General features: G+C 43.9%; 1 protein-coding gene across 1 annotated transcript in view; it reads right to left on the minus strand.

Annotated features, from left to right (window-relative positions):
* The window catches only part of LOC149467238 (ornithine decarboxylase 1-like), a 53,582-nt gene extending 28,089 nt beyond the window's left edge, over window positions 1-25,493 (minus strand). Inside the window, exons 1-7 of the mRNA XM_089672041.1 lie at window positions 25,325-25,493; window positions 19,029-19,346; window positions 18,765-18,938; window positions 18,500-18,672; window positions 17,596-17,730; window positions 17,140-17,305; window positions 12,992-13,154 (exon numbers count right to left, since the gene is read on the minus strand). Coding sequence (XP_089528167.1) covers window positions 12,992-13,154; window positions 17,140-17,305; window positions 17,596-17,730; window positions 18,500-18,672; window positions 18,765-18,938; window positions 19,029-19,130 — 913 coding nt within the window. The 5' untranslated portion in view covers window positions 19,131-19,346; window positions 25,325-25,493. The remainder of the gene's footprint in view (window positions 1-12,991; window positions 13,155-17,139; window positions 17,306-17,595; window positions 17,731-18,499; window positions 18,673-18,764; window positions 18,939-19,028; window positions 19,347-25,324) is intronic.
* Window positions 25,494-26,530: the final 1,037 nt, after the last annotated feature.

Raw genomic sequence — 26,530 nt, forward strand, 5'->3', positions numbered from 1 at the left:
AGGTCTCCTCACACTGCTGGTGTGTTCCATTTTTTGTCATAGGGTGCTGGCAGATTACGGGCCTCCCATAGCTGCTGCCAGGCCCCTAATCTGCCATGGGCCCCTATACCGCCTCCTCATGCTGCTGCCAAGTCCAGAGTCTCTCATGGGTCCCTGTACGGCCTCCCATTGCTGCTGCCTCCATCGCCACACTCTGCCATGTGCCACTTTCAGGTCTCCTCACACTGCTGGTGTGTTCCATTTTTTGTCATAGGGTGCTGGCAGATTACGGGCCTCCCATAGCTGCTGCCAGGCCCCTAATCTGCCATGGGCCCCTATACCGCCTCCTCATGCTGCTGCCAGGTCCAGAGTCTCTCATGGGTCCCTGTACGGCCTCCCATTGCTGCTGTCTCCATCGCCACACTCTGCCATGTGCCACTTTCAGGTCTCCTCACACTGCTGGTGGGTTCCATTTTTTGTCATAGGGTGCTGGCAGATTACGGGCCTCCCATAGCTGCTGCCAGGCCCGTAATCTGCCATGGGCCCCCGTACCGACTCCTCATGCTGCTGCCAGGCCCGTAATCTGTCATGGGCCACTGTTGTCGCTTGTTGGCATATTCCGCTCGTTCAGATGCTCCTTCTCCTGCTACTCCTCTTCACGGATTCCGTCAGCAGTCTTTCTTGGAATCCGTTTCCAAGAGACAACAGTTTGCGAGCACGCACCCGACGGTGCAGAAGCTGAACGTCCTCCTGTCCAAGTTGCTGCTGCCAGGCTCGTAATCTGTCATGCGCCCCTGTACCGCCTCCTCATGCTGCTGCCAGGTCCAGAGTGTGTCATGGGCCCCCGTACCGACTCCTCATGCTGCTGCCAGGCCCGTAATCTGTCATGGGCCCCTGTACCGCCTCCCCATGCTGCTGCCAGGTCCAGAGTGTGTCATGGGTCCCTGTACGGCCTCCCATTGCTGCTGCCAGGCCCGTAATCTGCCATGGGCCCCTGTACCGACTCCTCATGCTGCTGCCAGGCCCGTAATCTGTCATGGGCCCCTGTACCGCCTCCTCATGCTGCTGCCAGGTCCAGAGTGTGTCATGGGTCCCTGTACGGCCTCCCATTGCTGCTGTCTCCATCGCCACACTCTGCCATGTGCCACTTTCAGGTCTCCTCACACTGCTGGTGGTTTCCATTTTTGTCATAGGGTGCTGTATGGCCTCCCATTGCTGCTGCCTCCACCGCCACACTGTGGCTCCACACTCTGGTTTTGGCCCCGTGACTGCCCAAATGAGTGAAGTGTGCGGTGATTCTAAGATCGACGGCACTCATCTGCATGTCATACTGACTGACAGTATTATTTCTCTTCCCCAGCAGACTCCAAGGGCATTTAAATTAAAGGTACAGTGTTCTGCACTAATATTAAGTCTCTCTGAAGCCTAGAAACACCCTTTTTTAAGTTAAATTCACAGCGAATTTATTCGACTCGAATCGAATATTGTCCACGAATTCGCCGAATCAGTCGAATCGAATTTTTCATTTCTTCGCTCATCTCTACATGTGATTCCCTGAATTTTTTTTTTTAATTCTTCTCAGAGTGGGAATGCACCTACAATGTGAATTTCAGACCCCTCCATGATTTCTAAGTGGGAGAACTTGCAAAATCGCAGGGTGTTCAAATACTTCTGTTCCTCACTGTATATGCAACACATCTCCACAATGGCCGCAACCCGGAAAGCAGCGATCACTATATGCAGGGTTCGACTCAGCTATATGAGCCGGGACCCAATACCAACGAAACAGGACTTTGCATACTGCCTCCAGCATGGCTGTATTAAATGAACATTTAGCTAAAAAAAGGACCAGACCTTATTCCAGTCCTCCAGATCCACGACCGTCCCCAAGTCACACTCCCACTGGACAACATGATAGAAAATTACACATTGAGTGCCTATTCAGGGATGCATTACACATTGAGTGCCTATTCAAGGATGCATAGAGTAGGGAAACAAGACCCGGGGCACCCGGACGATGTTCAAAGGCTGATTTCTGATATGGAAAGGCGGAAGTGCCACACAGTGAGGTCAACTGGTGCTGCTATTGAAGGTAAAATGGAGAAATTCTGCCTGAGGGATATCCTGTGATTCCTAAAGAGAGTTCCAGATGGGGAAGGATTGAGAGATCAGAAAGTGTCGCACCTGCGAAAAACCATTGGCCACCCACCAAGGGAACGCCCCTGGCTGACCTAAACCTAGGGGAAAAAGAGAATTATTGATAATTGGAAGCAAGGGCAGAAAGGGTGATATCATGTTACTAGAGTAGCGTACCGAGTCCCGCACTCGTAGGCCATGAAGCAAAATGGGACTCCATGTCCTCAGGCGTTGGGCCGGGGGGAGCCAAAAAGCATCAATGTTGCAATGGGGGCACAGTTAGGTAGTTCCAAAAAAGGACCCAGAGAGGGACATCAGAAGAAGCCTGCAACATAAACAGGGGGGCAATCTGGCTCGCCTGGTAATACTTAGCTACATTAGGCACCCCAAGACCTCCCTGCAGTCTATTGGTGAAAAGCGTGTTTCTGGAGACTCTGGGGCATCTGTCAGCCAAGATAAATTGCATAAGCCTCGCCTGAAGTAACCGGACAAAATGAGGAGAAACCCGCACTGGGGAGGGTAAGAAAATACAATAATTTAGGCAGGATAATCATTTTCACCAAATTAACCCATCCAATCCAGGACAGGTGCAGGAATTGCCAAGACTGCATAAGGGAGGACAGAGCGAAGCAATGGATAATAATTTGCAGTAAACAAAGAGCCATAGGTGGGGGTCAGGTGAATGCCCAAGTATTCCAGGGAAGAGGAAGCCCATTTGTAAGGGAAGTGGGATTGCAGGCATGAAACCAAATCTAAGGCCAAAGTGATATTGAGAGCGACAGTCTTATCCAAATACAGAGACCCGAAATCAACCCATTGTAAGTTGAGAGCATCAAAGGATTAGTGAGAGAGTCAAGAGGGCATCGTCCACAAAAAAGGTTCAACTTAAATTCCTGTTCCGCGTAAGGAACACAATATATTACCATCCGCCCGGAATGCCAAAGCCAGCAGCTCAAGTGCCAGGACAAAGAGCGCCGGAGATAAGGGGCATCCCTGTCTCGTACCTCGCCAAATGGGAAAGTGATCTGAGAAATATCCTGCATGCTTAACCAAAGCTGAAAGGGGAAGAATACAAGGCCTGGATCCAAAAAAAAAAAAGAAAAAGAAGAAGGACAGAATTCCCAAAGGGACAGCACAAACCGCAGATATTCAAAGGGTAGGGAATCAAAAGCTTTGTATATATCTAAAGACAATAGAAATCCCGGAATTTTGTACTGTTGTAGAAGGTGTATAAGGTGAACAACTTTAAAGAACATTAATCACCCGCCTGCCACCCTGGGACGAATCCCACTTGGTCCCTGTGAACCAGACTCCGCAAATATTATAATATATTATTGATACGAAGACTGAGAATCTTGCCCACTATCTTCAGATCCTCATTAACCTCCTTAGCGGTTATCCCGAGTGTAGCTCGGGGTAGAATTTCTATACCACAAGCGGTAACCCCGAGCTACACTCGGGCTTACCATGCGGCGTTCTCTGGGGGTCCCTGCAGCACTTACCTTGTCCTTCGTTCCCACGATGTGTCCCCTGCAGCGTCCCCGTCCATCTCCTCCGGCGGATGCCGGCATCCGGCTTCCGTGTTCCGGTCCCCGTGACGTCGGGACGTACGGGCGCCGGCGGGAAATTTAAAAAATGTCATTTTTTTTTTTTCAATTTTAAATAGTAAAACATTGCTGTTTCATCCCATTTCACATACATATTGTCCCTAGTGCTTTGCCCTGTGCCCTGCCTGCATTTTGTCTGTTCTTTCTGCCTGGAAACTTAGAAAAGTCCATGGCGTCCAAAAAGCGTCCCTTTACGTCAAAAGCGGTTTTAGACCGGCTAGAGAACAGCGATAGTAAATCAGAACCACTTGCAGAATTGAGTGATAATGATTTGTGGGGAAATTTTCCTAAAAATTACAGCCTACAATAAAAAACTATTTCCATGCAAAAAATGGTACCGCTTTCAGCACAAAAAACCAGAAGGAATCATACCGCCAAGAAGGTTAAGAAGAGAAATGGGCCAAAAGGCTTGCAGTTCCTGGATGTCTTCCGTTGTCTTAAGAATTATTGAGATATGAGCTCTAAGCACGTCTGGAGAAGGCAAAGAACCCTGTCAAAATTCATTAAAATAACTAAAAAGGGCGCCAAGAGGGTTGCAAATTTTTTGTAATAGAGACCTGAAAAGCCGCCAGGACCCAGGGCCGCAGTAGACCGTAAAGATTTGATAGCTTGAAACATTTCTGATACAGTTACACCTGTATTGAGGGCCACCCCCGCTGCTTCGGACAATCCAGGGAGTCGTAGATCTTGAAAGAACGATTCCACCTGAGCTACAGGAAAGGGATCTGGTTTGGTGTATAAGTGTGAAAGGAAGTCCGCAAAACGACCTGCTGGGGATTGGAGGTGTACCCCCCCCCACCGCAAATAGCCGCAACTGGTCCATTTTATGGGGTTTCCCCATGGATTTGAGTTTCCTAGCCAGCATCGGACATTAGCTCAGGTATAAAATTTATGTTTGATCCAACGCAGGGCCCGTTCAGCCTCCGAAGAAGCAAGTCCATTTCTGGCGCCAGGGCGTCCCATGTTTGCCTATGGGCCACGGACGGGTGTGACGTCCAACGAGCGCAAAGGCTAGCAGAGAGTGAAGGTCCGAAAGATGACGTTCCCGAACCACAGCCAGCTGTATAATGTGACCCCACACCGTAGCTTTTTGCGCCTCCCACAGGGGCACTGCCGAAGAAACTGAGCCCGAGTTCTCCATAAAGTATGTTTGTATGGAAGATTCAATTTGCTAGCAAGTGGCCTGGGTGGTCAATAAGGACTTGTTGATGATTAGGAATCCTCCTGCACTTCTATGGACTCTCCCCCTCCTAGTTTATAAGCAGCTGACACTCAAACCAATACCCTAATTAGTGTGAATAATCTATATAAATTAGTGTAGCGCTTAATCATAAATGAAACCATACCATAATATAATAAGACTATAAGAATAATAATAATAAATGTGATCCGTGCTGTGATCTTCTCAGTGCTCTTATAACAATACTAGCACTTAAGCATAAACAAAACCATCAATAATAAGATATATAATAATAACAAATGTGACAAGTGCTGTGATCTTCTCAGTGCTCTAGTACCACTGAGTTGAAAATGAGACCATAAATCAGAAATAAATATTATTTAGTGGTAGTGACACTTCAAACAATAAATAAATCAATAAATAACAAGTGACGGTGCCACTTCAACTTCATTCAATGTCCAATATTCCTATTGACATCCATCTATTTAAAGTGTTCTTTATAGCCATGCATAGTGTGTGTAGATAGTGACTTCTTCTGGGTCCCAGAAGAAGTCACGAGGTACGTGACGTAACGCGTAGGCAATACGTAGACGCTACTTCCGGTATCCGGAGTGTCGCACTTCCGGTGTGGGACGCCATTTTCCTGGTTATCAGGAAGTTACTACCAGAGGGTGCAGTTTACCCATAGAGGGACGCACTGAGACTGTACAACCGAATGTAAGTCACCTGTTGTTGTTATTGATGAATAAACCCTATTTGTTTGGAAATACTACACAATGGAGGATCTGTTTTTTCACTCACTATTTTTGTGAGAGAGAGCTTGCAGACAACCGTTGGTGAGGAACCTGGGAGGCATAGCAGTGAAGGAGTGGAGGAGGCCTGATAGGAGGAATATCAGGAAGGTGCCATAACCAGGAATCTTTAGGATCCAGGGTGATCCTAAAGGCTTGTGGGCCCCTTGGGGTCGCAGGAAGGAGGTGAGCAGGCATTGCAGCCGAAGTGGATAAGGAGTGTGTTGGTTCACGAGTGGCACTATCTACACACACTATGCATGGCTATAAAGAACACTTTAAATAGATGGATGTCAATAGGAATATTGGACATTGAATGAAGTTGAAGTGGCACCGTCACTTGTTATTTATTGATTTATTTATTGTTTGAAGTGTCACTACCACTAAATAATATTTATTTCTGATTTATGGTCTCATTTTCAACTCAGTGGTACTAGAGCACTGAGAAGATCACAGCACTTGTCACATTTGTTATTATTATATATCTTATTATTGATGGTTTTGTTTATGCTTAAGTGCTAGTATTGTTATAAGAGCACTGAGAAGATCACAGCACGGATCACATTTATTATTATTATTCTTATAGTCTTATTATATTATGGTATGGTTTCATTTATGATTAAGCGCTACACTAATTTATATAGAATAAGGACTTGTTAATGCGCCAGTGAAAAGGGCGCCGTGTCAACCCCAAAAATGTAAGAAGTAGAACCAGGGGATCATGGTCTGACCAGGGAGAGGAAGGGATAGATATCCACCTGACTAAAAGGGAGCTGTTGGATATGCATAAATATGTAGTCAATTCTGCAAAAATTATTAGGAGGATTCAAGCAGAATGTGAAGTCGCACTCAGTCAGGTGAACTTCCCTCCAAAAGTCTGCCATCCCCACAGACTGCAGGAGAGCGCAAATGCATTCCTCCTGCACCAAGTTGTGAACCCCTCGAGCATAGCACCTATCGAGAGCAAAATCTAAGGTAACATTCAAATCCTCCCAAAAGAAGAAGGCGGCCCTTGGAGTGTTTGGGAAATGATAGTACAAATATGTGAGAAGAATTTGTGCTGAAAGCAATTGGGAGTGTAATAAGAAACAAAAAAAAAAAAAGGTGACCTCCTCATCCCAGTGGGTGCCTTGCAGGAGCAAGTACCTGCCCGTGGGGTCTGCTACATTCCGAGCACAGGTAAAAGGGAGATTGCGTTTGAAGGCTATTAGAACACCCAGTAATTTCTCAGGAGCCGAGGCCGTGTAGAAAGTGGGATAATGAGGTGAAAGATACCGTATATATAACAATTTATTTTGCACTTATACTGTATATATTGTGTTACAGTTGAGGACCATGAGTCATTTTTACTCAGCTAGTTTGTCATCATAACCATCATCCATTCACTGTTTTTCTTGTCATTCCACTTTACATGCACTATTGTGGTTTTTGCAAGTTTCTATTATTGATTTACGCTTTCGTCATAATTTTTACCATCATCTTATACTATGAGCGCTGCATATTCGCTTTATTATACTCCTTGATTAGGAGGTTTTATCCTTTATGCCAGCAGCTTTTCCCATTTTAATGTGCTCACTCTAACCTGGTGTTGTTGATATTCTGAGGCAAATTAAAGCCTTGGATATTCTGAGGCAAATTAAAGCCTTGGATATTTTGTGAATATACTTTCAAAGGGGGTGAAGCCATGGTGAGATCGGCGTAATCCGCTCAGCAGAAAAGGCATAGGTCGGCCAACAATTTCAACTCCCAAGGATGGTCAGGCCATGGCGCCTCGAAATCTTGCAGAATCCAAGAACAGAAAAACTAGAGAAAATGAGAAGGCAGGAAAAAAAGAGAAAGGAAACAGAGTATGTACAATGGCATACCCATATCACACCTATGATGAAATGCATCCTACACTCAAATAGATACCAGTTGGGGGTGGCTTTACCACCGAACACATGGCTGCAACTGAATGCATCAAAAACATAGGCCCCCAGGGGGCAAGGAGGCAACATTCATAAGGTACCTGCATTAGAACATGAGTCCCCAGGAACTGAGTCCTACCGATGGAAACCCCCTCCTGGAAGCTCAGTCAAGCTAGGGGGCCCAGCCCCCTCCAGGGAGATGACTACAGGCCACTATGGAACCCAACACCACAGCCCAGATGGTCTCCCACCCCAGCATGGCCATCACCCTAGCACCAAACAAGGGCCCACTCGAGCCAACTGCCTCCCCCAGAGCCCGAGGGAGTCATCAGCCTGTTTCACCAACATGAACCCAGCCACTCGCCGAGCCCCATGGCATTTGACAGTGGCAAAAAGTCACAGACTGCAAGTTCAGGCAGGACCCCCCACCCACAGACAGAACCCCAAGGGGGCCGGGCGGGCAGGGCTCAATCACATATCAGTATTGGCCAAACTCACGGTTCCGTCAAAAGGATGCAGCGGTGAAGCACAAACTGAGGATGTCCTGGATACAATTTCATCCCGATGAAGAACAGATTGGACTCGATCGTAGAGGGGTCCGAGGAAGGGCCCTCTTCCGGTTGGGTGCCTTCTCCCAGAGGCGGCCCAGATGAGGCGGCCTCGCTTCAGATCTAGATGAATGTACTGGACTCTGTGCAGCACCTCCCAACGGGATAAGATGCAAGGATTCTAGGAGAGAGTGGGCTTCCTCCGGCATGGCAATGGAGTGGCTACAACCTTGGTAGTTGAAGGTGAGGCAGAATGGAAAGCCCCATGCGTACTTCAGTCTGCGATTTACCAGGACCGATATGAAGGGATTCAACTGGCAGTGCTTCTGCAGCGTGATCTGGGAGAAGTCCAAAAAGAGCTGATAATGATGTCCCTGGAAACTGAAGTCTGGATTGTTCCTGGCCACCAAGAGAATGGTTTCCTTAGTGCGGTAATAGGTGAATTTGATGAGGTCTCTTGGAGGCCCCTCCGGCTGTTTGGGACCCAATGCACGGTGTATGCGGTCAAATTCGAGACAGTCAATGGGAATGGCGGGGGGTCAGCTCCTGAAAGAGCAGCAGTGGTTGAGGTGAGATCGGTGACAGATTCTGGAATATACCGTAAGTGCAAGTTGCTGCGGCGGGAGTGGTTCTCAAAATATTTAAGCCGTAGCAGCATTCTTTAAGGTTGCATAGATCCTGCTCATGGCTTTCAATAACCACGGCAGCAGCGTCCATTTTATCCTCGAGATCGTTTGTCCGGTTGCCCAGGTCCCTAATTTCTCGTGAGAGGCGCTCTGCCAGTTTGGAAGTAGAGGACGACAACTCTGCAGCATCAACTTGAAGCGATCCAGGAGCTCAGAACCCATCTCATATGTGGGATCCGGAGTAGCCGCAGGCAAGCCTGAAATTGACGCCGAGGATCCAACGATCCGGGGAGGGTCAGTGGGCAGCTGGTTGACCCCCCCCGGAGAGCTGACAAATTGGCCAATGTGCTCGGTGGGTAAGGAGCGTGCCTACCGAGCGGCCATCATGGTTGCTGCTCACAAGCAACCCCCCCCCCCAGAATATTTTGAATTAGAATGCCTCCGAGAATTTTTACCAACCTAATATTTATTCTATTTTACTTTTGATAATGTTTGTTGGTAAAATGAGATGGATTGAAGATAAATATGTATAGAAATATGGATAATGCCAGCTCCATGAGTAGACAAATAAGGTTTTTGCAATTTATGTGCATAAATACAGCATGGTTGGTGATGTGCGCCCTTCCACCCTTGGGGGACGTCGCATGACGCAAATGTGCGTAGGGTGGGGCTTCAGGCATCTGAGCTCTTAACACATGCTGGACTGAGCTAGCAGCTAGGAATTGCGGCCAGCTCTGTATAACAATATAGCTATTAGACTTGTGTCAGCAGACACGCCATCATGTTTCAAAAAAGCAATTGATTTTAAGTATTTTTATGCTGTGCAAGTTCCTTCTCTTTCCTCCCCGCTATTGACGATGGGGATCATATGGGTATGCAAGATTGGAGGAGAGACATTTGAGTCTGCAGATTATTGCTCCCTGAGGTGAATGCGCTGTTAGCTGGTTAAAGTAGTGGCGTTACCCATTAATTGGACTTTTGAGCACAGAGCAGACTTTGTCAGTTTGATCTAATCAGCGTGTTGTTTGCACTATATTTGCACGTTTCGTCACATATGTTTTATTTTTGATGTATTTATATTGCACTCATGTGATGTTCATATATTAGATATCCATTTTTGACATATATTTATTGTTTTTTGGTATATTATTGTGGCACTAGTGTATGGTTTGTTTCTTATTTCAATACACTAGTCCTATGCACTTTTATTTTATATCCTATTTATAGTGGCAACACAGTGGCTAAATGGTTAGCACTTCCGCCTGGCAGTACTAGGGTCGCTGGTTCGAATCCCAACCACAGCACCACCTGCCTGGAGTTTGTATGTACTCCCTGTGCTTGCATGGGTTTCCTCCCACACTCCAAAGACATGCTAGTAGGTGAATTAACTCCTGTCTAAAATTGGCCCTAGTATGTGTATGTATGACTGTGAGTTAGGGACCTTAGATTGTGCGCCCCTTGAGGGTTAGGGACCGATGTGAATGTACAATATATATGTAAAGCGCTGCGTAAATTGACAGCGCTATAAAAGTACCTGAAATAAATATAGTGGTATTGAAGTATCCCTTTTGTCACTTGATTATTATTCACTTTTACAGCAGACTTATTTTATGTACTATATCCACGTGTCACACTGCATGGTTATATGTATATTTATTATCTTATAGAGATATTTTGTGGCACTTTAGTTTTTTATTAATATTTCACATAACATGTTTATTGATTATTTATTTTATGAGTAGCGCCACATTTATTGATTTTGTCACAGATCACGGGTATATGATTTAATGTTGGCAGCTTCTCCTATCCAGTTTTTTTACATTAGACTAGTAGCGCAGGAGGTTCACACCACTATTTTTAAAATACCAGGTAACAATCCGTGCCCATTCCTGGTGCATTTCCTAAATTATCATGATAGAGATATCCTTTTTGGGGCCAGGAAACGCCCTGCTTTACAATTTGAAAATGCTTCCATTATGTTATTCCCGGATTTCTCTGCTGAATTACAGAAGCAAAGAAAAATGTTTACGGATATTCACAGACGCCTTCGTGACAAAATTATTAACTACAGCATGTTATATCCCAGTCGCCTTCGAGTGCAGTAGGAAAGGATCCTCCCGTTTTTTTTTTACTCCCCTGTGGATGCAGATGGATGGCTTTCTACTCTGCGATAACTACTAGTTTTCTGAAGAAGTCATGCTTGTTGGTTTGCACTACTTTATATTGGCCTTGGATTTCCTCCATGGGGCCCCACTTCCTGTTCTTGGGCTTTTTTTCTTTTTGGTCTATTACATTGGTTTCTACTATTGTTTATGAGTAGTATGTTTAAGTTTGTATATGACAACCGTACGCTTCTTAGACTTCTGTTGTGGCGGGATTTGGAGTATTTGTGGTCGGTGGGGGGTTATGGAGGCCCGCTTTTTGGGTTGATGGCCTTCTCCCCCCACTGGCCCTCTCCTTCACTTCTCTTTTTTCCCCACTGGCATGGTATATGGCCCTCCTTCCATTATTTCATATCTTGGGTAATGGAACTTAGAGTGATCTCATGGAATTTCTGAGGTTTGAACCATAAATTTAAGAGGTCCCCAATGTTTAAATTTCTGCAATCTCACAAGCCACATATTCTTTTTTTGCAAAAAACTCATCTCCTGAGTAGTAAAATTTTAGCCCTCCGAAAGGCCTGGGTGCAACAGGCTTTTCATGCTACATATTCTAGTTATGCGAGAGGCGTTGCCATACTCTTGAACAAATCCTTACAGTGTACTGTAGTGAAGGTATGTTTAGAACCTGGGGGCAGACTATTTTAATCCTAGAAATTGGTACTGTGAAATATGCTTTTTTCAATGTTTATTTGCCACCGTCTTTCTCTGCTGAGATATTATATAAGATACAGGAATGGCTGGCGTGACGTCACGACGCATTCAGGAGTAAACGGCAAGTACAGGAAGTTTGCAGAGCACACACAGAGGATCAATTTTTTTTTTTAAAGCGATTTTATTACTATTAAAATGTGTGAGTGGAATGTATTGGATGCAATAATAAAGTGGTAAAAAAGGATAAGGCACTATGTTCTGTTCTCTTTTATTGCACCATTAAATATGAGAATTAAAGAGTGGAGGAAAAGGAAGTATTAGACCCCTGGAGGACAGAGGGAGAAATCCATCCATCCTGATCTAATACAGGGATCAGCAAGCCTAAGAGACCCCAGGTGGGAAAATTGAATCACTACAACTTGCAACTCATCGGTCTTGGAAGGAAAACTACTACTGGAAACCACCTCATCTGTCCACTTAAGGACAAAAAGCTGTTTTAGCCTAATCTTTAGTTAGGCTACAATTAAGGTGAGCGCATAAGAAAATCATATCCTTTTTTTTTTTTTTAATTATTTTTACGGAGTGGACACATTATTGGATTTTTTTTATGTAAAAGTTTTTGGACATTTCTTAGATTATATTTCAATTACCTATAATATATTTATTTATTTATTATAGATTTATCACATTCACTGGATATATATTTAATATAGATTATTGTATATTCCATCATATATAATTTTTTTTGTTTGTGGAGTGTGGATCATATGGTATATGGATATATAGAGCACATATTGCACTTTATATATGTAATTAATTTATATGGGATTTTATGCTGAATTCTTGACACATTAAATTCACTTATTTATTAAGAGCCCAGTCATATCGGGTGCAACTTTCCATGCGAGTTTCAAATCGCATGTCAAGTCGTACCCTATTGTCCGCAAATAAAGCGGTCATATCAGTGTGATTCCAACTTAGTCAGAGCCACACCAATTTCTTAAGTATTCTCATCCGACTTTGAAATCGTGTGACTTCACTGGATCAGTGTGATTGGGGACGAGCGCGAGAGAGAGCGAGAGCGCGCGAGGGAGCACGAGCGAGCGAGAGAGCGATTCATTTTGGATCTTGTTTCATATTTATGCAGATGACATATGGGATTTTATGACATTAATTTGTGTTATAGTGATTTAGAGAATTTGTTTACTGCACTTTGAGAGAAATTTGATTTTTTATTTGATTTTTATTAAATTTTCACAGGAAAAATAAGTAAATTCAGGGGATTATATATTAGATTAATTTATTGCAATTGCATGTGCAGCGCTACCCTTGAGAATTTATTAAGTAAGGCTTAAAGCATGCTCAGGATGACCCCAGAAAGTCGTATCCATGCTCAGTACATACCATCAGAGCCCATCTGTTCAGGCAGCATGACTTTCTTAGTGGTAATATTGACAGCCAGTGTGAATGCTGATGCCACATAGTATCTCCCAGGCTCTGCAATAATTTGCACACCCGAGTTAGCAGGGAAATGTTTATCCAATGCTAGATTTATCACCGATGTTGCCTAAAAGAGAATTAAAAGAAAAGGAGTACTAGCTTTTACACATTTAAGCAAAATGTAGTTAAAAGTGGTTCTAAACAAAAAAAGGTATTATAAAAATGTCCCAGTAGTTGCCACCCCCCATATACATACCTATCTTGATCCAACATTGTGCCTGTTTTCAGTGGTGCTGGTCTCTGTTCCTCTCTTCACAGGACACAGAGGTAGCAGCAGGAGCCATTGGCTGCTGCTGCTGTCAACCAAATCCTGTGAGGAGTGAGCAGGGGGTGGGGCCAAGCCTTGCTATGGGTGTCTAGGGATGCACACAGTCAAACTCTGGAGCAGTTCCACAGAGGAAGAAAAGGAGGGTTCAAGATCGCTGGTCGGGAACCCCATAAGGGGAGGTTTGTGGAGCTCTGTTGTGCAATACCATTGGCAAGTATAACATGTTTATTATTTTAATAAAATTAATGTGTCCTTTACAACCGCTTTAAGTTGCTTAGGAGGCAATGTAAAGTGTTACTAAACCCACAACAGTAAAATCAGTCTGTATATATGTGAAGCATGCTTGTTATACTCACTGTGGAACCTAAGGGGTTAATGCTCTGCATTGTGTAAAAAGGCCGTTTGATCCAGTCTTCGCTGCCTTTCCTCTTGTTCAAAATGTCCACGTCTTATCTACTGAGAAGACAGACTGAACCCATAGCCCTTCTGCACATGCTCAGTTTAGTGTGTATTGCTTTTTTTTTTTTCTTGGGCGAGTGCATGGAATCAGCACAGGGCCAATCAGCACTGTCCAGACAGAGGTCAGTGGTTTTGCATCCTCCTAGAGCAGAAAGAAAGCTCCTACAAGCTTTAACCAGTGCTCTGCTAAAGTCACAAGACTGCTCATGAGAAAAGATATTTAGCAGTTTATATTTACTAAATTAATTGCACTTCCATGTTGTGTGTACTGTGGGAGACCAGATATCGTGAATGCAGGGTCCTGGGTTTTGTAGCACTTTAAAGTGAGTATAATACTAACTGATATGGAAGCATTTTCTTCAACATAATAAAAACGACTCCAGACGAAATACAAAAGACCCCTTTTATACACGCTCTCCAAAAAAACATTTATTTTAAAATTTACACAAGGATTTGCTACATGCAAATTAGACACACTGGGAAAGTTTATATCCTAATCCTATTGGCAGGAGGAAGAGCACTCTAGGAAGGCTAATGGAATACAGTAGGTATAGGATGGTGCCATCCACATCAAAAGAGCAACCATTGTGCCTACCCAAATGGCTTTATCATGATATTCCATCTTTTACCAGGTTGCAAATTTAAGGTCCATCAAGACAAAATATCCCATGCTCATTACCTACCTAAGTTAACCAGGAAGGTAGGAAGCAGTCAACCTGATGGCAAAATAGGCTGCTCACTCCCGCTCACTTGCTTTCCTAATACTGGAGAGAATGTGCATTTTATCTCCAATTATTATGAATTCATGGCCTTAATCCCAAATCACAACCATAAAAGATGGAATCCTGTGGTTTATCGGATTGTGTGTCCAGCTTTTGCACTTGAGGTGTTCCCTATGTGTTTCATATTTGAGTTTAAAATATAGGCACTAAAATCAGTCCTCATGGTTTCAGGCTGAATGAGTGTATAGTTTTCCTTCTTGCACTACGAGGTTAGGTAGTAGTGTGGACCACAGAATTACAACATATATGGAACAAAAGGAACAGATGGTTTATATATATGTAAAACTTTAATGTGATATTAAAGGGTTAGTAAACCCACAACAGTAAAATCAGTCTGTATATGCAGTAAAGCATGCTTGTTATACTCACTGTGGGACCTAAGGTGTAAATCCTCTGCATTGTGTAAAAAGGCTGCTTAAACCTTTCTTCTCTGTTCCTCCCCTTTATGAAGCGATCACCTCTGTCTCCAGACTGAACCATAGACATGCACATGATCAGTTTGGTGTGTATTGCTAGAGGTTTTTTTTCTTGGTAGAGTGCATGTGATTAGCACAGGGCCAATCAGCACTGGTCAGACAGAGGTCAGGAGATATGCATCCTCCTAGAGCAGAAAGAAAAACTCCTGCTCCAAGATTTAGCTAGTACTGGGCTGTACACAGATAGAGGTCACAAGACTGCTCTAACTGCTGATGAGAAAAAGGGATTTTGCAGTTTATATTTACTAAAATAATTGCATTCCCATGCTCTGTGCACTGTGGGAGACCAGATAAAAGTAAATGCAGGGTCCTGGGTTTAGTAACACTTTAACCACTTGCCCTCCAGTGGTTTTAACCCCCCTTCCTGGCCAGGCCATTTTTTGTGATCCGGGCCAGGCCATTTTTTGCGATATTGTGCTGCATTACTTTAACAATTGCGCGGTCATGCAACGCTGCAATCAAAATTAAACATGTCTGTGTTCCCCACGAACAGAGCTTTCTTTTGGTGGTATTTGATTGCCTATGTGTTTATTTTGAGAAAAAAAAATTTTTTTTACTTTTTGCTGCTATTAAACATGTACAGTAAAAAAAAAAAAAAAAATCAAAAATCTAAATTTAGTCACAAATTTTAAGCCAAAATGTATTTTGAAACACGTCTTTTATAAAAAAAAAAATAAAAAATAAAAATCCCAATACGTATAAACTAATTGGTTTACATCAAAGTTATAGCTTTTACAAATGGCAGTATATATAAACTTTTTTTTTTTTTTTTTTTTTTCTTTTACTAGTAATGGTGGCGATCAGTGACTTATAGCGGGACTGTGGCGGGTTTCTGACACTGGGGGGAAACTGACTTTGTGTCACTGACATCCCCAGTGACACCAATACAGTGATCAGTGCGAATAAAAAGCACTGACACTACTAATGGCAGTGGGCAGGAAGGGGTTAACATATGGGGTGATCAAAGGGTTAACTGTGTGCTGTTTTACTATGTGGGCTGGGTGTGATTTACACTGTAGGCACACTGCTTTCGATGGCTCTGCTATACAAAGCAGTGTGCTGGAGCTGACAGGGGAGAGAACTGTATTGCTTACATACAGTTCTCTCCCCCCCGTTGATATTACTCGGTGATCACTAGATGGGATCCGGTGATTGACAGCCAAGGACGCGAATGACAGCGTGGGTAGGGAGTGCTCATTTTTGGCGCATGCCCCCTACCCGGAACTGCACAATTACGTATATATACACACACGAACTAGTGCCTCCCTGTAGCAGTATTTCTTCTATAGGGCGGACAGCAAGCGGTTAAAGGCACATTTGTGTTTGTTTAAAAATAACAAACATGTTATACTTACCTGCTCTGTGCAGTGGTTCTGCACAGAGCAGCCCAAATCCTCCTCTTCTTGGGTCCCCTACTGGCACTCCTGCCCTCCGCCCTCCCCATACCTAGTGACCCCATAGCAAACAGCTTGCCATGTGGGCACCAAAGCAGGCTCACTCCAAGACTCTGCTCTGTGTGTCCATTCACAGATGGAGTATGGTTTGTCCTCGCCCCTGCGGTCTCCTCACTGGCTGAGACTGACAGTAGTGGGAGCCAATAGCTACCGCTGCTGTCTCAGCCAATGAGGAGGGAGAGACCCAAGACTCTCGTGCCCATCGCTGGACCGAGATGATGCTCAGGAAAGTTCTAGGGGAGCTGCTGCATACAGAAGGTATTTTTTAACCTTCATACATAGAATGCATGAATGTGAAAAACCTTCAGCCTTTACAACCACTTTAATTACTTTAGCAAACCATGTAATCCATGGGTGTCCAAACTATGGCCCTCCAGGTGTTGAGGAACTGCAAGTCCCATGAGGCCTTGCAAGGCTCTGACATCCACAGGCAAGACACCCAGAGGCAGAGGTATGATGGGACTTGTAGTACTTCAACAGCTGGAGGGCCATAGTTTGGACACCCCTGATCTGTTTCTAAGTTCTATACATATACTTTACTTAGCCATTTAGCTGTCAATAATATCAATTCCTTTTACCCTTAGCTAAGAATCACAATGCAGAGAATTTTTACCTCTTCAAACTTCACCCAGGCATTCTCGGATCCAGGGAAGCCGCCACCAATGTCAAGTAAGTGCATGTTGAAGCCAAGTTCAGCTCCCATATTAAAGACATAGCGAGCGTCAGATACAGCCTGCACGAAGGTTTGTGGGTCTTTGCATCCACTGCCAACATGGAAGCTAAATAAAGAAAAACGATATCATAAGACTTTGACCTATACCCATCTGTACAATGATTCGTTAAAACTGTCCTATGTATTGGAACAGATTGATTCAGACTGCATGTAAATAATTAGGGACCATCACTTTAGAGAGCTTTTAACCACTACACCATGGGCAAATACATATCTATTTGTTCTCCATAGCCAAAAAAATGTATTATTCCAACTTTACAGTTTTATATTTAAAGCTTTTTATTTAAGTTTTTGTGTTTGGTTAATTTTAAGAGGCACTTTCTACAATATCCATACCTGACGCCAATGATATCAACATTCAATTCTTTAGCACGCTCCAGAAGCAACCTGCTTGTTTTAAGAGGGGCACCAAACTTCATACTTAGCTGAATTACCGCCCTGGAATCATCTGTGGCTATACGCAGAACAAGTCTGAAATACAGAGGCAGAGAACTTGAGTCCTTCCATTATACCCACATAAACTGTTAGACATCCTACTTTTAGGCTTTTGATCTGCATAAAATAAAATTGACTGATTTTGGTACAACATCAATTCTTTAGGCATTTATTTGTATTTCTCTAAACAAAACAGCTCTAGCATACCACAGGAAATCCCAGCTGTGCCAAATAAGTTTATACATCCCTAAAGCAACTGCTGCCATTTTATTTTAGGTAAAATATAAAAGATGATGTTACGCTGAGTAGATGGATACCCAACATGTCATGCTTTAAAATTGCACACACTCGTGGAAGGTTACCAAAATTACAGTACTTAAGAAAATCTCCATAGGCGACGCGTTCAAATTTTTACAGGTTACCAGTTTAGAATTTCAGGGAGGTCTGGCACTCCCCAGACAATAAGTAGTGGCAGCAGGGGCGGACTGACCATTTGGAAATTCGGGTACTGCCCGAGGGCCCGGGGTCAGTAGGGGGCCCCATGAGATGCCCCTGGTACCTTTCGCATAGGTACCAGGGGCATCTCATGGGTTTTTGAGCAAGAACACAGGGGCCCCATGATCCCCTATTGCCCAGGGGCCCCATGAGTTGTCAGTCCACCCCTGAGTGGCAGGGATTTTATATATTTCATACACTAAAGCCAAAACTTTACATTTTGGATATATTAAGACATTTTATTTTTATTACATCATACAGGTATATTCAGGTTTTTTTTTAAAGCGTTGTATATGGTTTAGTTTCTTACTTGGCATTGGGGTGATTCTTGACCACTTTCATTAGTTCCCCCTCGCTATCAAATGTCATCATCTCAACACCACAGCTAGCTGCATATTTTATCTGTGAAATTTGTTTACATGGATTCGCATAAATGATTTTTTCTGACTTGACACCAATGCTCTGGACAAGCTGTATTTCAGCCTGAGGAAAAATGGAAATATTAGAAAACATATTGCATTATTAAAAGAAAACTGTAGATAGAACACAAGTCAACAGAAACATCTATTACACACCTTGCTGGCACAATCAAATCCTACCCCCAAAAAGGCTATTGTCTTCACAACGGCTGTGCTGTCATTACATTTAACAGCATAAAATGGAGTTACGCGTGGAAGCGCTTTAAGCCACCGGATATGTTTTACTACAATGTCACCAAGATCAGCTACATAAAAGGCATCTTTGTCATCCTGGAAAAATCAGATTTACTAAGTTTAGACATTTCAACAGTCATTACATCTGCAACCAGACTTCTGTATGACATTACTTGAGATACTTACAGACAAGGAAGCTTCATTAATTTTCTGCTCCAGGATATCCCGGGCAATGAATCCTTCCTCAAGGAAGCTAAAGTCAAAGACTTTGTCAATAAAGTTGTTCATTCTTTCGATGTTACAAGCCCAATTAATGAAGAATGCAACAAACTGTATGAGTAAAAAGACAACCAAGAAATGATGTTTATTGCAAAGAGGTCTTCAGCTCTACTCCCAGGGAGGTTCTCCGGTGAAATAGAAGCCCTGCTGATGGCACAAGTTGTAGTTCCAACAAAGGATCTGATTGCTGATATGCTATTGGTTTTCTGCAAGCTAAACTGGATCCTGTAAAAAACAAGAGTGACCAGATATACAGTTCGTTCCATATATATTTGGACACAGGCACAATTTTAGTTTTTTTTCCAGGCATTTACCAAAACATATTCAAGCTATATTTATATAATGGATATGGGCTGAAAGTGTACACTCAGGTTTAATTTGAGGGTATGTACATCCAAATTGGAGGAAGGGTTTAGGAATTACAGCTCTTAACAGTAGCCATCCCCCTTTTTCAAAGTAATTGGACAATTAAATATAATCATAAATAAAATGTTCATTTGTAATATTTTGTTGAGAATCCTTTACTGGCAATGACTGCCTGAAGTCTGGAACCCATGAACATGTCCATATACTGGGTTTCCTTCTGATGCTTTGCCAGGCTCTAACTGCAGCTGTCTTCAGTTCTTTGTTTGTGGGTCATTCTGCCTTTAGTTTTGCATTCAGCAAGATATTCAATTGGGTGATTGACACAGCCATTGGAGAATATTCCACTTATTTTCCTTCAAAAGCTCCTGGGTTACTTTTGCAGTGTGTTTTAGATCATTGTCCATCTGTACTGTAAAGCTCTGTCCAATCAACTTTGCTGCATTTGGCTGAATCTGGGCTGACAGTACATCTCTAAACACTGCAGAATTCATCCGGCTGCTTCTGTCACATCAATAAACACCAATGACCCAGTGCCACTGGAAGCCATGCATGCCACTGCCATCACACTGCCTTCACCATGTTTTACAGATGACGTTGTGCGCTTTGGATCATGAGCTGTTCCAAGCTTTCTCCACATTTTTTTTCTTCCTGTCATTCTGGTACAGATTAATCTTACTTTTATCCGTCCAAAAAAAATGCTTTTCCCAGGACTGGTCTGGCTTTTTTAGATTTTTTTTTGCAAAGTCTAAAGAGAGTTGTACTTACGTGAGGATACGCAAGGAAAGTTACGGTAAGTATGAGACAACAATCTTCTGTATTCTTGGCTCACCTCACATCAACACACCATGGGAATTAACTAGCAATAAGGAAAAATGGTTGAGAAAACAAAAAAAAAAAAAAGCCAGTCAAGGTGTGCTGCATAATAAGGAAAACAAAAAAATTTTATCTTTATTGTAAGGCTGCCTAGACCACCGCTGTCTTGAATTCTGAGGATGCTTTAGTCTGAATATCAAGGCTATAGTGGCACGCAATGGTAGTGCAGGAACTCCAACAGATGTAATCTAGCAGAACTTTAGTGTATGCTGCCCAGGAGACTGCCATGCCTCTTGTCGATATAGCAAGTATAACTTTGGGAGGAGCCTGACCTTGGTTCTTGTAGGCTAGGGTGAGGACCCTTGATACCCAGGAAGAGATCATTCTTTAAGTCACAGCCTCACCCCTTTCGGCACCCACTGGAAGGATAAAAAGGTTATCCACCTTCCTGATAGGAGCAGATCTCTTCAAAATGTATGGATAGTAAGCTCACCAGAGATTCCAGGAAGGTATAAAGCATCTCGTTGGTGGTTTAATGCAAAATTGCCACCTGCAGAAAACCCAGCGAATCGAAAAGGCATTCTGTGCTAGGGCCCGTGCGCATCTGTATCTGGCCACAGAGGAAGCTGAGCATTTGAGAAGTTGCCATTAAGTCAACTTATTAGAGGAAAAAGAGAACAGGAGATGGAGACCCACAATAAAAGGTCTGCCCCCCCTTGCTAGTAGGATTTATTGGTGCCACGCGCCTTAATAAGACACTGAAAAATACATAATCCGAACTAGAAAAACTAATGGGGATTTATAGGCACCATACCACAAAATTAAATACTCAAAAGGATATAACAACTACAGCTTTCATAAAAATCAAACCACAGTTGTGGTAATGAAAAGTTGAGCAGATAGCACATTCATCTTAAAAAGCATGTATTGCTTAACAGACAAAGTCAATGTTTAACATTGCAGAATATGGCCTTTGATAGCATGAATATCATAGTTGGCATAATCGTTCCAAGTTGATACTTTGTTTCACCGACGCGTTTCACAGGACGCAGCCCACTTCTTCAGGGAGACAAAGTATATATTCTAAAATTGTACAAAAATAGTCCAAAAGAAATAGAGATAAATGAGAGAGAGACCACAGGAAGAACATTTTTTTTTTTTTAAATGTGTCCCCTTTAAGCAGCTTACAGAGAGGGAAGGCAGCAGAAAACAAAAGGGCAGCTTGCCAAATTTTCAGGCAGATCTCCAACCAGTCAGGACTAAAAGAAAAGAAGTATTATGTATTATTCAAGCTACAGGCTCTGCTGATAAGAAGGAAGGCAGAGAGAGAGACTGGCGTACCTGGACCTGACATGGCGAGGCAGGAAGCATGGCCATCCCAGCTCTCTGCCTTTGTTTACTTGGTTGCCAGGTGGGATCCCCATCCTCAGAAGAGGATAAGGAAGGGAGAGAAAGCACAGCATGCTCCTAAGGAGACAGCATGGGAGAAACCAAGGAGTGCAGCCACAGCATCCAGGAGAAGCACCGCATAGGCCAGTAAAATATGTGCTATTTAAGCAACAGATGCCTGCAACCAAGGCACAAGGGTAACCCTGGCTTTAGGGGGGATTTACCACCCACACACATGGTCTTCCAAACCAAGAGTGGCAAAGAACCTGGGGGGAGGTGTGGTAGGGGGGGATACTGCTCACCAACATCCATCCGATCTGGAAACCGTTGGCAGGTGGCCTGGAGTGACCAAAAAAATAACACCAGGGATCAGGAGGGCGTGTCTTTTATTCTAGATATTGGAGGTGGTCCTGTGGATTACCTATGGAGGATTAACCCATGGTGTGCTGACCTGAGGTGAGCCAAGAAAAATGGATAGGAGTAGGATCAGGCTGAGAAGCAAGGAAAAAGTCAAAATAGGGAGCAGGTACAAGCAGGTGGGGGTGGGAGCAAGATCAGGAACAGAATTATGTCTCATAAGGAGCAGAGTACATTAGGTGTACAGGTAATATGGAATACTAGAGACGGGACTAAATACCCTTCCAGAAGCCAGAACCAGGTGAAGACCAATTGCTGGCATATACTGGCTGCTGAATGACACTCACCCTTTAGATCCATGGACACAATGCCACCAGCATATAATTCAATTCCTGACAGCCCGCCTTCCCTAAGGAGTGGCCTCCGGATGCTTCAACCACCATAGTCATACAAGTCCATATGAGAGACCCTCATGCCAAAATACGTACAAAGGGAAGACCTCCCACCATCACAGTTTGAAGACATGCCAGATGCTCTACCTCCAAAAAGTTGGTAACCGGTACGATTCCCCAATGCTGAGGTCAAGTAACAGGTTAATTTCTCTACCACCAGGATCTGACAAATGGCTGGGTGCCCTGTTGACTGGATTCTCAGAGATATATTAAACTTGACATCTCAAGTCCCTTAAAACAGCAGGCATCTCAATGCTAGTATAATACGGATCATCCGAAGACTTAACACTGGGGTCATTTGACAGTATCAGTACCCGGACACCAGGGTGTTTCATTATAACCAAACAGCTCACCCGATTCCCAGGAAATGGGCTGCACATCTTCCCAGCCACTGATTGGTTTATTAGGAAAACACTCCAAATGACATGTACCAAAATACAAGCATACAATACAACAAGGAATACCAACCCAATGAACTTACAATATGTACAAGTAAATCTATCAGTGGAAGTGAACATGACTAAGCAAACCTACCTAAACTAACTAACCATGTACAGATGGTGGGATAAATAGGGCAAGGCAGGATTAGGCTGAGGAGAAAGGAAAGAGCCAAAATAGGCAGGTACAAGTAGACAGGAGCAGGATCAAGGAGGCATTATAGAATAATATGGAAGGGACTAAAAACCCTCTAAGAAGCCAGCATCAGGTGAACACTAAATACTGAGATCTGCTGGGAGACACCCACTGGTGAACTCTGGTACGACACCTTTCAGATCTGGGAACCACAGTACCACCAGTAGGTGATCTAATTCCTGAAACATTATCTGTCAACTATATATTGTTTGAGATAATTTATTCTGGTATATTCTCAAGCTCCTTAAAATTGTTATTCCATGAGATGACAACTATATGTTTATTCCAAAATGCCACAAGTGATATTGCAATCCTAAAAACTTTTGAACAGTCTGTTGGTTACCCTGCACATTGTATTTCAGCAAGACAGAACTAGCAAAAATAAACAGTTTCTTAACTGCTGCAAATTCAGATGGTCTTTTTAAAAAGGACCTCCAGAGGAACATTTGAAAGGTTCAGGGGGATACAGTTTGGAGTTTAACCGAAACAGCTAATCCAGGTTCTTGACTTTCAAAATGGTATAGCAAGTTTAATTTCTGTTATTTGCAAAATCCTATAGGTATTGCTTGGATGGCAGTAGTATCTAATAACATAGTGTAGTGGATTGTGATAAACAGTCCACGTTTTATTAGATGATCAGTAAAATGACAATTTTATAGTCTTGCTTCTGTCTGTTTCTTGCTCTTTAAATTCCTTACTCTCTTAAGTAAACAATCAGATATAGGTTGACAGAACAATGATGATAATTAAGATGGCGCCTTCATCCGGAGTCTCACCCTTGGTGACTCATTAGGAGAAAAGTATTTTTTTAATGTAAACAACCCCCATAAAAGGGAATGAGTCTCTTTGGGGACAATGATTGAAAGATATCAACACGGATGGAAGAACACGCAGAAACCCAGTGGACTTTTCATCCAATCAATGTATATGCTTTGCCTGCATCATAAGCCCTATAAATGATACTGTTAGTTCCTCAATAAAACAGAATTTTAGGAAGTTGGCAAACTGCGAAGTGTCTTACTTCCACGTGCACGTATTCTCATATTAATTTGGCTCACTGGTAGATCACGGTAAATGGTCTGTAAGTGACCTAGTCCAAGACATTTGTCACCCAGCGTGGAGCCCGGGTTCTGAACACGGGATCAGCCAACCCAGAGTGGATGAGGGAGACCGTGGAGCATTCCAGACGCGGAGACTGATCACCTCCGAAAGCGGTAAGTGAATTTTTAGGTCTAATAATTCCTTACCTGCGTAGTCTGGAATTGCCCAGCGGGACTACTCACCCGTCTGGCTGTCCGTTGATCAGCAAAGTGACAGGTATACTTGCCCGGGGCTCCTTTGAACCCACCTGTCAGTGTAACGTCATCTACCAGTGTGATATGTCTTGTCTTTTGTGTTGTCTGTGTGTACCAGTGTGATTGGTTGGGTTGTTGTTGATGCGCCTGTGAGGGAGGGGAGAATTACGGCAAAATATTCCTCGTCAGGAGTGCACAGGATACACCCTGATTTGAGAGAGGGTGCCGGGAACTCGCAGTCGCAGTGATGGTGACTGACGAGGGGATCTCGTAGTCGCAGTAATGGCGACACGGGGGAAAAAAACCACAGCCAGGGATTGGCTTGTGGGGGGAAAAAGAAAACTAAAAAAAAAAAAAAAAAAAACACATTTTACTCCCGACAGGCGTGTCTGAAATACTATGTCATGATCACACTGTGTATGTGGATTAATGTTTGGTGTACACCACGAAAGAGTGAGGATTGGTGAAAGTAGTACAGTGACAATCGTAGCTCCTGATATATTGGTTTACAGGGTTAATGTACATTATTCTCAGTGTAGCAGGAAAATAGGGAAGTTACTGGAGGAGAAGCAGGGGGGGCAAAGTGCTGCGCGGGTTCCGCTTACACTGTCTCACGGCACCTTAGGGTCCCCGGGAGGGAAGTAAAACAAAATGGGACAGAAACTTATAAAGCCAGAGAACAGTTCGTTTGCTTGTGAACTGGTGGAGGAGAGAGAGGGACCAGAGTATGTAAAAAAGTTGAGAAAGCTGTGTAAAGAGAAGAGAAAGAGGGCTTCTAATGAAGCATGACATGTTAAAGACAGCAGAAACTTGGTTTAATGTGGCCCGCGCCCTACATCAGGAGGGGTGGGTGGAGCAAAAACTGAATCAGGACGGGGGAGTTGTATATGTATATTACAGGAAAGGAGATGCGCCTGGTAAGGTGCCGCCCCCCATGATGATGGCCCGTCCTGGAGGTGCGAGGCATGTGGAAATACAGGAAGGCCCCACCCCGAGAGTCCAGATTTTTGCAGACCGTGTAGTCAGAACCTCCAGATATGTAAGGGGTGTTCAGTTAAGAATCCGGGGTGGGAGGAGATTTGCAAGGGATGTGACCGGAAGCTGACTATGCAACATCCGATGCTTCCAACTCAGTCACCTCCATTTCCGCCTCCGGCCCCGCCCCATCCGCTTCCGCCCTCATCAAAGATGGCGGCGCCCAGTGAAGCCACCGGAAGCCATGTTGACTCTGGGCTTAGTACACCGATACACCATACACACCTCATGCCAGCTGCCCCCCTTTGCCCAGTGCTTACTGTCTCTGGCTCCCAACCACCTTCGGCCCTCCATACACCCCTAATGCCTGTAGTACCACCACCACCAAAACAAACAGAGGCTTCAGACCAAGTTGAACTGAAGACACCCACAGAATGGCCGGGCTGGAATTTTACAGATGTGGTAACCCCTACCTCTCTGCCAGACAGAAGAGGATGGGCTCAAGAAAAGACAGTGGCTGCGGCAGTCCGCCAGGGTACCCAAGAGGATGATGTTGTTTCCATTTGTTCCCAACAGAATGATCCGTTCTCAGAAGGCCATGGTCCAGAAAGCAAACCACTTGTTCAACTTCCCCCAACCACACAACCCCATCGTCAAAAATTATCTATGTATGAGTCTGGAATGGGAGCAGACTCAGCACCTCATCCCTTTTCTTCCACTTACCACAATCCTGTCTATCGCCCCCAAGGATCTGAAGAAGACCATCCCCGCCCGGTGCCCAACCTACCTGATGCTCCTATCATGTATGTGGCTTTCACTCCATCCCAAGCCTCCGCACTAGTCACAACTCTCCCGGACCCGGAGAAACACCCGATGCCTTTTTACCGGCGCATAGCTCAGATCCACAAGACCTATTCCACAGCCTGGAGGGATTTGGTCAGTCTGTGTGAGATCAAGGCTGGGGATGCATATTGGCCTATAACGGAAAAGGATCTCACCAGAGTAAAGCCAAATGAGGACACCACTTATGCCTCGGGAATTTCTTTCTGTGACCAGTTGCAGCAGTGGGCCAGAGAGAGACTGGCGGACCAGGCCACCACATTGCAGGACATTACCCAAGACATTTGGC

This window comes from Staurois parvus, unplaced genomic scaffold (genome assembly GCF_062004578.1).
Source record: "Staurois parvus isolate SC_StPar_1 unplaced genomic scaffold, SC_StPar_1.0 ptg000118l, whole genome shotgun sequence".
Lineage (NCBI taxonomy): Eukaryota > Metazoa > Chordata > Amphibia > Anura > Ranidae > Staurois > Staurois parvus.